The 16,661-nt window shown below is 41.3% G+C and overlaps 1 protein-coding gene across 1 annotated transcript in view; it reads right to left on the minus strand.

Moving 5' to 3' along the window:
- Nucleotides 1-317: 317 nt before the first annotated feature.
- Nucleotides 318-16,661, minus strand: part of FIG4 (FIG4 phosphoinositide 5-phosphatase) — a 103,136-nt gene continuing 86,792 nt past the window's right edge. Inside the window, exon 23 of the mRNA XM_019735020.3 lies at nt 318-676. Coding sequence (XP_019590579.3) covers nt 499-676 — 178 coding nt within the window. The 3' untranslated portion in view covers nt 318-498. The remainder of the gene's footprint in view (nt 677-16,661) is intronic.

The raw sequence follows: 16,661 nt of genomic DNA on the forward strand, positions 1-16,661 counted from the left end.
CCCATAAATACTTCAGTGTTTATTTTCTAAGAAGGCCTTTCAAAGTAATAAATTTTAAATCAAAACACAAACTTAACATAAAAATCATCAGAATAAATGAGAAAAATATGTTAACTACAAAGAAAACGACTCCTTTTGCACAACAGAGGAATTTCGGTCCTGTTGTTCTTTCTGTGATACGCCCAGGCCCTCCCAAGTGCCTGGCACACAGCAAGTGCTCAAGAAATGGCTATTAGTTTCTTAATGTCATGGTATGAGACTATATTGATCACAAGTCTAAACAAAGTATTTCTAAAATAAAGCAAAGGCAATGACAGTTCAATATTCAGTCATTTCTTTATTACCTATAGTTTATAATTCACCAATTACAAAAAGAGGAAAAACCTTCCGATGTAAAGGACTGACAGGCAATTACCTTTTCAGATGAGACAAAACAGATTACAACATAAGCAAACTGACTTTGTTGGTCCCCGTCAGGGCCACCGTGGGGGCCTCCCTTCACAGGTAGCGGTTTCTGATGTATTCTCGGTACACAGAGGTGTCTTCTTTCCCAAGGGGCTGCGTGATACCGTGACTGGCCTGGATGTGGGCCTGGAAGATCTCTGTAGATTTTCTATCTACTCTTGGAGGCTGAACTTCATAGATGTTGTCTTGTGAGAAAGCCGAGATGGGTGTTCTGTAAAACAGAAGAGAAGGTTATGTTAAAGAAATAAAGGGAAGGACCACAGGGAGCGGTGGTCTCCAAGTGTTTGAGAGCTACTGACCTTGAATGAGTGGGCTTAGTAGTAACAAGTGGAGGTAGTGACCTCCCCTGTCCCCTCTCAGATGGCTTCCTCCTCTGCCTGGAGGACAGAGCTGGACCCGCAACTGCCCAGGGAGCTTTCCCTGAAGCACAGGCCAGGCGGGCACCCCTCCTCTGTTCCCACCGCCCTGAGCAGCCATTGTCTGTGCATCCAAATGCCTCCCTCACATGACCGGAGTCACTTTAGGTGGGCGCTGTACAGACTTTTTGCTCCCTTTTTTTGTATATTGATTTGGTATCCTGTAACTTTACTGAATTCATTTATTAATTCTAACAGTTATCAATAGTCTTTTTTTAAGGAAGATTTAGCAGGAATCAGTGAAGTAGAAGATACTAATAATTCCTACGTCCCACGTTCATTAGAGGAGTAAAGGAGCTTATGTGCAAAGTGCTCACTTAGCATAGCGCCTGGCACACTCTAAGTGCTCAGTAAATGTGAACCACTGTTAACAACGATAGGTGCTTAATTCCTTGTCTGCAATTCTGACATCCTAAAAGCTTTAATACCCTAATGTTACTTTGCTGGTAAAACCTGATCCAATTGAAACTCATTTGGTGGCACATCCTAACCTGAACTAACAAACTCATCCCGTTTCCTGTGAGTATTAGTGTGTTTCATTATCAGACAAGGTATATGTTCCACTGTGCTGTGCTAACACCCCCAAAATTCTGAATTCTGAAATAGCCTCAGGCTTTAGGATAAGAGATTGTTGATCTGTACTAGGCAGCTTCCTTCCTTTCTGGGATGATTTGAAAAGTGCCAAAGAATCTCTCTATTCAAAAATACCCCTCCATTCCCACCTCACCTAACCTGGTGTAGCGCTCAAAATTGCCATCCACCCCTTGGGGAAGGTGCTGTGAAAATGCATCTCGCTGTCTGACGTACCCTCTACTCATCAAAGGGTGAGCACCTACTAGTTCTTACATCCTTAGCGGGAGGCAGGGCCTCAAGGGATGAGTCAACCAAGTCAGGTGTGATGCAGTGAGTCCGCGTGTACAGTGTGGGTGGAAGGTCAGGAAGAGGTCACTGACAGGAGAGGATGGTAAACTAAAAAGATGTGTGGGGCATTGGGAGTGTAATGACAACACACTCCACCACTTAGCCCAGGGCTGGCCCTGCCAGGTGGAGAGTTCTCCATTCTCGGGCACCAAGATAACACAGAGAAAGATCTGGAGAATCTATTCTGCTAGGCTGACACCTAGCCTTGTTCATGTGCATCTTATCAGAGGAATCAGGAAAGCATCCTGCGTGCTGCTGTTTGGTTAGCTGGGACTCCTAGGGCTGGGGGAGAGAGCCTGCAGTCAGAAGCAGAATTGGACCTCAGACCCAGTTAGATCTGTACTTGGCATGTCGTCAACATTTCAAGGGACACGAGGAAGTGTAGACACACACGGAAGACAGCATTTATACACTAACACCCTTGATCCTGATAGGATGTGTTACACTTAAACGTGGGTCTTTCTTACTCTCCCAGAAGACAGTCAAGGCAGCTTACTGTATTTGCTTTTATCTAGAACACTAACACATCCTGCCATGGCGGGAGACTCTGCATTAAGTCACATTAAATAAAATCGCATTAAAATGAAATACAACTAGAGGTGAAATATTCTTTCTGGAAGCCAACCTCAACTGTTTTCACCTCAGGGTAATATATTTCAACTCAAATTTGGTAGATAGTTTATGAAATACTCCCATTTTTTCAAAGCACTCTGATAATTTCACATAATCTCAGAGAATGTATTCTTACTTAAGTAAACAAAAAACAAAGGTAAAATGATTTACTCAAAGTTAGAAAAAATTAAAGACCAAGGTGAAAGGATCCTGAGATGTCTGAATCTCACTTTGAATGTCAGCCTGACAGCAGTGCTGTCCTTCAAAATACAGAAGTTAGTTATTGTCATGTCTGTGGCTAACACGTTATAATGGTGAATAATTAGGATGATTAATATATGAATTCTTCTTCCCAATTTTCTCTCACAAAGGCATAGCAACTCTATCGTCATTTACATAATTCCAAGTGAGATGCTAGAATCCTTTAATGGTTGATAATATTCAGGGTCAAACCATTCTAACCTGAACCTTTAAAAAGGAGGCTCATTAACATTTTTAAAGATAATTATCAAAGCACCGGTCACAGCCTCACACACCACCTACACCTGTCTAGTATCTTCTTCTCACATCCCTTTCACATGTATTATCTTATTTACTTTTCACACCCATCTTGGAGGCAGGAAGCACAGGGATTACACCCTCCATTTTATAGATGAGACATTTGAGGTGGGACGGCTTTCAAATGGGACTAATGGTTTCTGTCCCGTCTCTGAAGGCTGACCTTTGCCAGGATCCTTACAAAGGCCTTAATGAAGGCCTCTCTGGCAGAAATCACACCAGACAGCCAAAAGACGTAGGAAGCTACCATCTGGAATTACACTTGAATGTAGCTGAGAAGGGAGCGTGCCAAGTCACGGAGTCACTGCTTTATCCTTCAGAGGCCTCAGCTGCAGACACGGGCAGGCGGGCTGTGGGAGGTAACAGGACCAGGGCTCCCGACGACAGAAGGCCGGGACAACCACAGGCTGGGCCACAGACTAGCCATTTCCACCCAGGGCCTTGGGTTTCTTGTCAGTAAATCAATCGGGAGTTGCCACCCTGCTTCTGAGTAAATTGCTTCACTGCCCTGTGGCATCATGGGAAACCATTACAAACACTCTAAATACGACATGCCAAACATCAGCCTTAAATGGTAGCAGACTGAGTGGCAGGTGGGTTCAGGGCTCCACCACCACCTCTCTATAGTTGCGAAACAATGTATGGAGTCAGAAAATGCATCCACTACCCCCTTTGTCCTTTTTACTCTTCTAGATTCAAAGTCTATATTAACAAAATTGTGACGTTAAAATGTTTGTTAGTGGATCTGGGCCAGGAAGAAGCTTAAAACGTACCCCATGTTGTTGGCAGAGTCAGAAAAAAGAGCAGGAAGAAATGGGTTCACAAAGAAACCTTTGTTTCCTCAGATATCAAAAGCCAGTCACAATGGGCTCCTCATGGTTTTAGGGCAGTGGTTCTCCAAGTATGGTCCCCAGACCAGGGGCATTCGCGTTACCTGGGAGCTTGTGAGAAATATAGATTCTCAGGCCTACTCCAGACTTACTGACTTGGAAACTCTGAGTGCGGGGCCCAGCAACGGTGTTTAACAAATCCTCCAGGTGATACTGACACTTGCTAAAGGTGGAGAACCCTTGGTCTAAGGAGACCAATTGTACATAACGTGCTAAATAAGACCTTATTTGTGGTCAACCAGCAGCACTGAACATTTTAAAGCAAGAACTTTTTTCTTAAATGATATACTACTACTAACCCTACATTGAGAAGGCATAACTAAACATTTAATTATAAAGATAAGCAGCAATATTAGATTCATCACACACTTCCTCATGAGGAGACACTTTTGATTTCCCCTTTGGCTTACACATATCTAAGATGGGAAAGAAATACGAAAACATCCACGGGTTGGCACTTGTCTCAGAAGGCACTGGAAAGAGATGGAGGTAAACCCAGTAACGCTTCCAATACTACACGGAATAGTCTTTTTTACTAGTTTAGGTGGCATCTGTTTTGGGATATGAAAACCAGTCTTTAAACACTAAATGATATGGAAATTGTGAGACTACTTTCTTTTATTCATTCCATAAAAGGAATAAAATCCAGAAAGAGCTGGATTATGGTTGCACTTTCACGGTGGAAAACAATGGTTCCACATTTCTCTCCTGGCCATAAAGAGGGAATTGTTTTTTTTTCAGCTTCTCCTTACAGACCCCAAAGGCACATGACCTATTGACCCTAATTCCAGTGCTAGTTGTATTTCTGGAGATAAAGTATTACAATTACAAATCTGTAGGCTTATTTCTTTTTATCTATAAAACTTAATTCTACCTTTAAGGAGAGCTCTTACAGTCTTATTTAGAATAACGTATTTGCCAGTTCATTTATGGGTTGCTTAACCTATATTGCTTACTCAAACACCAAGGATTGATGACATTTAGCCTTAACCGCAGTTCTCATTCATAGAAGAGCAACGCTTTGGGCAGAAATTAATTAGACACACCATGTGCTTGTAAAGAAAATTCTTATTCTTGCCCTTTTATACTCTTTCTTAAGTGTGGCATTACTCACTTGGTTAAAATGTGACCATGTCTGATAACAACCATATCTTACACTTGAACACAGAACTAATGTTCGAGTTTCTTTTAAAGTTCAATTCCTGTTGAGGATTTTTTCTGACTTATGTGTATTGAGAACCCAATAAACATATTCTGGTTTCACAAGAAAGTTATATATAGATAGATAGATAGATATTAGAAAGTATTTTATATATATGTGAATATACATACACATATATATAATTAGTTTCAGGTGTACAAAACAACATAATACAGAATAAATGTGGAAACAAAACAGAAATAGACTCAGAGATACAGAGAAAAAAACTGAGGTTGCTAGATGGGAGGGGGTTTGAGGGATGGGGGAGAAGGAGAAGGGATTAGAAAGTACAAATGTGTAGTCACAAAATAGTCACAGGGATGTGAAATTAAGTTTGGGGAATTTAATCACTAATGTTGTAGAGATCATGTAGGTTGCCAGATGGGCACTGGACTTATTAGGGAGACCACTTCACAGACTGTAAATACCTGACCACTACACTATGCACCTGAAGCTGAAGTGGGAAAACATTGAATGTCAACTATAATTAAATATATATGTAAATATATATATAGTCACAAGAAAATATTTAATTCAGATTAAAATCTTTTTAATTTAGTAATGTAGTTGGTGATAGAAAAACCAGACACTATTCATATAATTTCAATAATTTTATATATGTGATACTTTCCCATATGTTAAAATCTTATTATACTTTCTCTATGATTAGCATTTTGGCATGCGTCAAACCCCATTTGGCATTTCCAGAAAATTTCGTAATGGCTCTAGTCACAGAATAGGTTTCCCTTCCAGTGGTCCATTCTGTTGCTACACAAACTCTAAGTTTTCTCCCAACAGGGCTGTTCTCACCTCACCAAATCATTCTTTGTTGGTCATGACTGAATCACAGAATGAAGAGACTACAGAGCTGAGAGGCCCTGACTGCAGACCTTGGCCAGCCCCTCGATTTGCAGATGACGATCCTCATTAGGGCATTTCTCTCATTCCTTCTACTTCCTAGGAGAAAACTCCTAGGGGCAGTTCCACGTCGGTCAGATGCTCTGTCTCGGTGAACAAAACCTCAGCAAATGCTTGAGTAGCACTAGCCCTTGATTATTAGTCTATGTGTCTTTCTGCCAGTTTGGGCATTTCTACTAGGAAATAATAGCCCTTATCATCTAACGGTACACATGGCCATGCAACGATGTGCTCTTGCTACGCCTTCAATATCGCTCAGAGCCTTTAGCTGTCCCTTGTGGATGCCATTCGAACATTTTTTTCGTGACCATCCACTGCTTCTCTTTAGTCCCCTTGTTAGGTTGCTTGTATCTTTACAACAAGGCCCTCATACACTGCAGCCTCGTCATGAATCTATTCTACCAAGGTGATGCAGTGAGAACGTGTTTGCTTTTTCATGTTAAAAAGATGAAGACAGTGCTGCACATTAGTCACCTTCCCTGCACAAGCATAGACACCTAAGTCCAACATGCAGCTCTCAAACTGCACTTGTCCAATATGGTAGCCATAAGCCACATGTGGCTACTTAAATTCATTAAAATTAAATAAAACTTAAAATTGGTTTCTCAGCAGCACGGGTCACATGTTCAATGCCTGATAGCCGCAGCAGCCCATGGGCACTGTATTAGCGCAGATACAGAATTTTCCCATCATCACAGGAAGTTCTATCGGACAGACTGTTTCAGAACCACTTTCCTGTTATTTTTTTCCTCAGAAATTCTGGGTACTTTTATGTCTTTCTGGACCCATTACCCTAATATAATATGTTTCTGCAGAGCATTTATCACTATCCAATCATTTACTTATGTGTTTATTTACTTACTTGGACGTGAACTCCATCTCTGTCACCCCTTTATCCCCAGTGCCCAGAAGAGCACCTGACACATAGTAAGTGCTCAATAATTATTCGCTGACTGAATAAATGATGTCTGGTTAAGGAAGGTGATTTTACCTTGGGTTTCTAAACGCAGAACCTGAATTTAGTGTGATCTGGATTATTCTAGATTATAGGGAAGCTATAGTCTATTTCCCATCACAGGCCTCGCCCTTAGGTTCCTTAGATGGATCATAGGTGAGCTAGAAAACTGAGGGAAAGCTGGAGTGCTTTCTAAAGGAGCAAAGTTATCAAAGGGGCTTAAAAAACAAGGGTAAGACAGGAGGGGTGAGTTCTTACCCCTCTTTAGAGGTGACAAAATAGTGTCTCACAGAGATTAATACATTTACTAAAGGGCTGAAGTCAAGAGGAAAGTGTCAATCCTCAAACCACCTCTACTACAATGAAACAAAAGGCAAAATACACCCCCATATTCTGGAATCCTAGAAAGCAGGCTCTGCCTATACTCACTTTTATATACCCTGTCCCACCAATTTCAGTATTGGAAGTTGAGGAAGCACTCAGGGTTACCGGCTGCCTTGCCCCTCCCCCCCGTAGGGCACTTTCACATGCCTTTGGGTAAATATAGGTGTATGACAGACAGAGCAAAGGTGACAGGCTTGAGGGGCAAGCACGTGCCCTGTATTGGGAAACTAAACCATGTTATTAGCTGCTGATGACATTCTAAACATCATCAAGGTAAAGAATAATAATTAATTCCCTTTTACTCCTAAAAGACAAGTTCTCACATACACAAAATGCTATGAATCTGATACACAGCCCACAGCAAAGTCCAATTATTTCAATCTTATTATGCCATTGAGAGCTAATGAACGTGACACAAAACAGGAAACAAATCTGACTCCAAATCTCAACAGTTCCGAATCCGTTTAACAGGGGCTATGATAACGGGATGACTGAACTGTCCTCCAGCACTGACCCTGAAAGGAGGGTTGGAAATTCACAGGCAGGTTAGGATCCATTAAAGCGAAGATGACAATGCCAGGCCCTCCATAAACCACAATTAGAAGGAGCAAAAGGGGTGATGAGAAGCAAGTGAAGGAAATCATCTATGACGCTGGAACAGAAAATGTTGCAGCTCCTGTGTCTGCATAGAAGGCCCTTCAAAGGCTCGGCAACAAGGAATCTCAATTCCTTAGAGCAGACTAGGTCTTTAAAGATTTTGATAAAAGTGGAACAAGGGAGCATTTTGGTCATGAGGACAGCAAAACCTTTACTGTCTGTGTGTTTCTTAGACACGTATCTGCCTTCAGCCTGCAGGGGCGCTGTGAAAGGCACTGCAGTCGCACAAAAGGTGAGGATTTTACACGTACGCCTAAGCAACATGAACAACACAGAACAATTATTTACAGAAGAACGTACACAATGACCTTAATATAGCTCAAAGAAATTTATGCAGTTGTAATGAATGCCTAAGACTGCTAAACTCTATCTTTTGAAGACTCATTTGTCATCAGACCCACTAGATGAAAAAACAGTGTATGTATGTGCACACACACGACTGTATGTAATAGATATATTTACCGGTAACATGTAGTTATGGCTATATACACTATTATATACATGTACGCATTTTTTAAACACAATGCTGAGGAAAGGGCAGTATATATGTATTACAACCTTCCCCACAAAGCGATGTACTTCAAATGAATCCATGAGAACTCACTGTACAGTGCCCATTTTAGTGTGAAGATACTGGCACGGAAGTATATAGCTGATGAGTGTCTAGGATACTGGAGCCAATAAATCTAGGTAACACACTGTAACATTTACTGTTTCTTAGACGGACCTGGAACATCTTAAAAGGTAACTTTTTATTTATACTGTTATATACTGGGGTGCCAAAAAATGTATACACATGACTTGTATTCATCTTTTGTTATCGGTATATATTATTACAATTTTAATAGTTTCCTCCTTTCTTAAAACGTATGCATTTTTTTGGCACCCTCTGTATATATGATCAATGCAATACACACTAGAGCCTTAGAAACTGTTACAAGCTTGCCAGAGGGGGCGCTGGAGAGAAGGTGGTAGAGCCCTTAGTCCCCGTAGTTCTTCTACATCTGGCTGATCAAGCAGTGCCTATCTGGCTGATTAAGCAGTGCCTTTCTGGCAGCAGCACATGTAGAGTTAGGGACATGAAAAAGTGACAGGCTACCAGCTATACTTTTATTGCGTCTCCCATTAGCTAATGGGAGTATGGCTAGTATACCAGGTACCTTACTCCACTATCCAAGCAGGGTGCTTTCCTCATTCTTGCCTAATGGGATTTGATCACTGCTAATACATATGGCAGTTGTATGTTCCCATTCTCTCCTTTGTGAATGACAGTTTTCCTTTTCCTTTGCCACCATTATATATTAGGAACAGTCAGTCTTTTTGTTTATAGGTCACTAAATTACAAGCCGCCTCATCTGGACCAGATAAAGAGGGCTAACACAGAATGCAGAGATCCTGGACTTTGAGTGGAATACAGTAACTTATGGTAGGGGGTGGGGACTGGGTTCTACCTATAGCAAGAAGAGTACGCATGGATTACTGGGCAACAAGATTTCTAAATATCCATTTGAACTCACCTTCTAGTATGCAAAAGCTGAAAAGCAAACAATATCCCAGACTCCCTTGCAATTCAGGTTCAAAACGTGATTTAGATTCTACTCACCGCTTGTACTCACAGGAGGCTTTGATTTGGAACTGAGTCATATGGAAAGAAGCAAGATATAGGATATGTTTTGCAGACTGTGGCAAAGCTGACATATTCTTGAGTTGGCCACTGCAGTGGCAGCTTCCTGATTATAGCTGAGATGGCTGGTTTTGCAGCCAGAGCTGCTGTGATAGCGTCCTGATCAAGGCAGATGCAGCAGCCCCTTTGATAGTTTGCCATATGGTTTTGGGAGTTGTTCCTGGAAGCTTGGCCTATAGTCTCTTTGGCCCTCAGTGATTCTGAAAAACCACCTAAAATCCTGTAATAAATCACTGTCTATTTAATCTACCTAGAGTGGATTGTTTTCTGCAACTGAACTCTGATTACCATTGTGAGCCAGTGAGCAAAGCACAGCCAAGTCCAGCTCTCTCTTGCTTTACCCAGAACAGACAGCCAGGTTGGTTCCTAGATGGTTCTAGAGGGAAGGGGATACTTCCAGCCATTGGGCACGTACGTGTGTATGTTTGCTGCCCATGGAGACGGAAGGGGTAGTCTACCAAAGCACACAGGTGAGTGTTCATGGTGGTACTTTTTATGTTTGCCCATACCCATTAATGTCTTCATTGGTCCAGGTATGGCAGAATGACACTGTTTTACATTCTGTGTGAGAACTGTAAAATGAGAATGTAATTGTGTTTTTAAAAGAAATTTTGGTTTTGGAGAAATAAAGCAGAATGATTTTCGGGCTTGAAACAGGTAACATGCTTCCAATTTACAGTGCAATTTATAAACCGTATGGATTTCCTCCCATCTATAGGACATAGTATCTTGTTATAGAATGAAATGCAGTTTTTCTCTGTTCCAGCTGCGTTTTTATTACAAACACCGGGGGAGTGGCCAACAGTACTGGGCTGCATTGTTTTGTAGGCTGTAAGGTGAACATTTCAGCTGTTGTTTAATGAGAGAACACTTAGCTTTGAGCCACAGACCTCAGGCACTGGTTACCCTGCACAGCACTAGGTCTGTTCTGCCAATAAAGGGCGGGCTGCACATCAGGGACCTAACAGCTGTTCCCAAAGGGCAAAGACAGAGCCGCACTGCCTGGAGTCCTCCGATTTGCCCTGCCTGTGTGCAGCCCTGACTCTCCCCCAGGTTAACCAGTCATCTATCGGGCATTTACACTGTGACCTCTGGGAGCCATCTGTCCCTTCTGTACTCAAATATCCTGCAACAGCAGCAGCAAAGGTCTGTCACTCCTTCAAACCTCAGACCAATGGGTTACTGTAGTGGTCATGTGTCTTATCGCCCACATGGAGGTGATGACACCCTACTTATCTTCTTCTTGCCCATTCAGGTATTTTCACCTTTTCCTGGATGATTCACAAAGGGCTACCATTGAGTTTACCATGTCACATCATTACATCTCTTGTAACCTGCATCTTTTTTTTTTTTTAATTTTTATTGGGGAATATTGGGGAGCAGTGTGTTTCTCCAGGGCCCATCAGCTCCAAGTCGTTGTCCTTCAATCTAGTTGTGGAGAGTGCAGCTCAGCGACAAGTCCAGTCGCCGTTTTCAATCTTTAGTTTCAGAGGGTGCAGCCCACCATTCCATGCAGGAATTGAACCAGCAACCCTGTTGTTGAGAGCTTGTGCTCTAACCAACTGAGACATCTGGCCTCCCCTGCATCTTTTTTTCTAACCTTTAATCTTAGAACCACTTTAGATTTATAAAATTATTGTGCAGAGGATGGAGTTCCCACATAGCCCACATCCATTTTCTCCTATTAGTAACATCTTCCATTAGCATGGTATAGTTGTTGCAATTAACAAGCTGATATTGACACATTGTTATTAACTAAAGTCCAGACTTAGTTTTGACCCAATATCCTTTTTCTGCTCCAGGATCCCATCCAGGATATGTTACATTTAGTCAACATGTCTCTTTACGTTTCTTATGGCGGTGACAGTACACTTTTCTTGTTTTCGATGACCCTGATTTTTTAAAAATAATTTTCTTATTTTTCAATTACAATTGACATACAATATTATATTAGTTTCAGGTGCACAATATAGTGATTAGACATTTATATAACTGGTTAAGTGATCACCCCAATAAATCTAGTACCCATCTGACAGCATAGTTACGTGTTACAATATTATTGACTATTCCTTAAGCTGTACTTTACATCCTCATGACTATTTTGTAACTACCAATTTGTACTTCTTAATCCCTTTACCTTTTTCATTCACCCCCCAACCCCCCTCCCATCTGGCAACCATCAAAATGTTCTCTGTATCTATGAATGTTTCTATTTTGTTTGTTCATTTATTGTTTTTTAGATTCCACATAAAGTGAATCATATGTTATTTGTCGTTCTCTGTCTGACTTATTTCACTTAGCATAATGCCCTCTAGGTTTGTTCACGTTGTTGCAGATGGCAAGATTTCATTCTTTTTCAGGCTGAGCAATATTGACCATTCTTCTTTATTCATCTGCTGATGGACACTTAGTTTGCTTCCATATCTTGGCTACTATAAATAATGCTGCAATGAATATACGTATGCCTATGTCTTTTTGAATTAGCATTTTGGGTTTGTTTGGATAAGTACCCAGAAGTGGGATTACTGGGTCTTTCTCTGTCTCTTGTTAATAGCCTTTCTGTTAAAGTCTATTTTGTCTGGGATAAGGACTGCTACCCCATCTTTTTTTTTTCCTTTTCATTTATGTTTTCATGAAATACCTTTTTCCATCCCTTTACTTTCAGTCTGTGCGTGTCTTTCAATCTGAAGTGGGTCTCTTGTAGGCAGCATATGTAAGGGTCTTGTTTTCTTAATCCATTCAGCCACACTATGTCTTTTGATTGAAGCATTTAGTCCATTTACATTTCAAATAATTATTGATAGATATGTAGTTATTGCCATTTTATTATTCATATTTTTTATCTTTTTTTTTTCTTCTTAAATAAGTCCTTTTAACATTTCTTGTAATATTGGTTTGGTGGTGATAAACTTAACTTTAACTTTTTCTTGTGTGAGAATGACCCTGATAGTTTTGAAGAGTACTTAACCTGCATCTTGTCAGAGTTGGCCTTTCCTTTACTAAGAATCAAAGAAAACTGTCTCTTGGAAGGAGCTATCAGTAGGATCATGAGCCTTCAAAACAAATCCTAACTGTCCTGAGTTTTCAGAAAGACCCTGTAACTTCCTGGTCGTCTGTGACAGAGTGTTGGGTGCGCTGGCCAGTGGATATCCAGACAGCTGCTGAAGGGATTTCCGTGGGGTATTCAGTGGAGCAGGGGTTCCCCAACCTGGCTGATCATGACATCCAAACGGAGAATTTTATAAAGCACATGTTCCCGGGCCTTAGCCCAGGTGTAGTGAATCAGAATCTCTAGCAATAGGGCTTTGAATTCTGTATTTTGTATCCCTTTAAAAAGAAAATAATACTGCTAATTTTGTTTTGAATACAGAAAATTATAAAGAAAACATGGTGCATAATGTCAGTATTATTAATATAAATAAAAGTATAAATGTAGAAACTTTAAAGAGTAACCACAAAATCCAAAATGAAAACTGAATGCCTCCCCATAATCTACATATTTAACCATTTTCTAGGGAAACTCTGGTTGCTCCCTGTTTTTATTGTTGTCTTTTGTTTGCTTTGGGATTTGTATTTCAACAAGATATTCTGGTATAACAAGACATTTAGAATCTGCTACTACAGAAGAAACACAGATTCAGCTGTGGGGGAGCAGAACGTCCCTTTCAGTGCTGATGTCCATTATAAAATCATAGAGCCCTGCTTCCCCCCCAACAAGTAAGGCTAAAGCCATTATTAGATGGGGCAGGGCAAGGAGAGACAGCCGGTGACAGCATGTGGGGAACTGCAGCCCAGGCCGGGTGAGAAGGGCGTCCATGTGGGGCAGCCTGAGCAGGGAGAGGCGGGAGTGGGTATCCATGTGGTGGGGTGACCTGCAGCCCAAGGGATGAGGAGTGCGTTCCGGAGGGTAGGTGTCTCTGCGGTGGGAGTGAGAGCCTGAGTGGAGGGCATCTGTGTGAGGGAAGGGGTGGATGCGGTGCCGAGGGGAGACTGGTTATGTGTGGGGGGATTCATCAAATAAATAAATGTAACAAGGGTAACAGGAGCCAAGCTTCTCACTGCTGGAGAAGGAAGTCACTAATATGGACAGGGAGGACAGAATAAATGCTGGGTACCCTACAATTACTGGTATCAGTATAAATTTATGGATTTAAATCTATCTATCTATCTATCTATCTATCTATCTATCTATCTATCTATCTATATTTACCTATGTTTATTTACATTATATTTATAAATACATTTATGTTATATACTAAATATTTATGCAGTATATACTTGTGTATACATATATGTATATGTATAGTTACACATAGATGTCTGCATACATTTACATATATATGCATATGTAAATGTGTACATGTCCTATGAATGGGCCTGGGAGCAGCAACGCCCCAATGGCAGTGGCACACCCAGTTCCCAGATCTTGGCTTTAATACCATTTTCCACTAAAAAGGAACCAGGGATCCTTAGAGAAATGGCTGATTTTGGGGCTGGGGCAGGCAAAGAACATGATGAGCTTAGAACATCTTGTGCCAGAAATCAAGGAAGTGCTCAAAAAATAATGAGGACATGTCCAAAGAACACAGAAGCTAGGTTAAAGGGACGCTGGTGAAATTGGGGCAATTTGAGCATCCAAATAAATGATAGAAACAGATTATTCCCCATTGAACAAAATAGGAAACGGAGATCTCATACTGAGAAAAATACATCAATGAAAAAAATTGAAAGTTTGATGAAGTAAGGGATATTTATATAGTTTCAAAGCATCTTCCACAAAATATTCACTCATTAAAAGAAGAAAGAAAGAGGAACTTCACAGTGAAAACACCCAGAAGATACAATACCACTTTAATCAAGGGATTGAAATAAAGATCGTTAGTAATGGGACGAATTGAAATTGTGTGGCACCTGATAGGATGCAATGAATAGAACCCACCATCCTTCTGTGATAGTCCTGCCTCTGTTCATATGTACCTTAAGCCAACAAACATTATGTCACAGTTTCTGGGAGTCAGGAATCTGGGACTGGCTCCAGTTCAAGGTAACTCACAACGTTGAAGTCAAGATGTTGCCTGGGATGACAGTCACCTCAAAGATTAACTGGGGCTGAAGCGTTCACTGCCAAGGTCACTTCACATAGCTGGTAGGCCTCAGTTTCTCACTGCCTGTTGATGAGATGCTTCAGTTCCTTGCCATTTGGGCCTATCCATAGGGCCGCTCACAACAGGAAGCTTGCTTCCCCCAGAGCAGGGGATCCAAGAGATCACTTTCATAACCTGATCACTTCTGCTATATGCTCTTGATCACAAAAATCAACTCTGGTATAATGTGGGAGGAGACTGCACAGGGTGTGAATAACAGGCGGTAAGGCCAATCTGAAGGCTGGCTACCACACTGCCCAAGATTCAGAAGATAATCATGACAAACCCAAATCGATGGCCATTCTATAAACAATTGGCCTGTATTTTTCAGTGTCAAGGTCATGAAAATCAAGGAAGAATGGGGGAATTATTCCAGAATGAAGGAGACTAAAGAAACATGACAACTAAAAGTAATGTGAGATACTGGACTAGATCCCTTTGGGATTAAAGATTTTATTGAAACAACTGGCAAAAAACTTGAATGGGGTTTCAATAGCTTCATCAGAGGATCAACTGGTAGCAATGTACTGATGTTAACTTCCTGACTTTACCAGACTGTACTGTGGTTTTGTAGGAAAATGTTCTTATTTATACGTAATACCCACTGGAATGTTAAGGAGAGATAGGATATCAGGTCTGCAACTTACTCTCAAATGGCTTTCAGGGAGTGTTCTTTGTCCTGTAGTTGCAACTTTTAGATAAATTTGAGATTTTTTCCAGACTAAAAATGTATATAAATTATAAAGACCTATGAGAGAAATTTAAAATTGTCTAAGTTAAAGTAGAAAATCCTAATTCTATTAGGTAGAACTACAGGACACTGCTGTTTTTATAGGTCAAAATGTGTGAATATTGGTACTTCATATTTCATATGGTTCAGAAAATATTGGCAATTTCATATGGTTCACCTTAACACAGAAAGTCCCAACGAACTAATCAACATCAGAGACAATGAAATTATGGATGTCAATACAACGCAGTCAATTCACAGCGCCCTTTGAGGGTCTCACTCCTGTAGTTACCCACTCTTTATCCAGAGTCCTCAGCATCGGCCTCTCTTGCAGACCCCTTCCTGTCAGCACAGGGAAGCTGCTGCAGTGACTCACATCTTAGAAAGAATTTCTTGATTTCATATTCCTCTCCAGATACAGTCCTATTTTTCTGCACCCTTTTACAGCATTTCTTGAAAGAATGGTTTCCATTCCCCATGTCCTCTTACTCACTTCCCATTTCTTCCTAGATTCACTCCAAGTGGGAGACCATCCATAAACATTTTCTCATCACGGCCATCAATAACTTGCCGGTTCATTTTTCTCTATTCAGCACTGCTGCCCACTCCTTCTTTCTAGAAACATGTTCTTCTCTTGGCTTCTGCGAAACCACACTTCTCTTGAGTGTCCTCCTATTTCCCTCTTGGCTTTCAGCTTTGCCCCCTACAATTCATCCTCCAGAAGGAACCTAGTCATCTTTTAGAGCTGTGACTCACCGCATGCCACTCCACTGAAAACCCTCCAGTGGCTTCCCCGGGGACAGAAGACCGGCTAAGCTCCGGAGGGACCTGGCCCCCACTCCGCCTGCCTCCTTCCCACAGCACATTCCTCTGGGCCTCTCCTTCAGCCTTCTGCTTGCTTCTCCAACCTGCCAAGCTGGCTCCTGCCCTGGTCTTTGTGCACATCCCCCCTGCTTTGAACAGTCTTCCCCAGTCAGCTCACGGCAGGCGCCTCCTTTTCATTCAGGTCTCAGCTCCAATGTTAACTCCTCAAAGTGACTTTCCTTCAAAACTTAAATTAAAACAGATCCCAACCTTTAGCTGCCCCGATCACTCTCTCTCATCACCCTGGTTTGTGTTCTTTGGG

This window comes from Rhinolophus sinicus, chromosome 2, assembly GCF_057876585.1.
Source record: "Rhinolophus sinicus isolate RSI-liver-muscle chromosome 2, RSI-T2T, whole genome shotgun sequence".
Taxonomy (NCBI): Eukaryota; Metazoa; Chordata; class Mammalia; order Chiroptera; family Rhinolophidae; genus Rhinolophus; species Rhinolophus sinicus.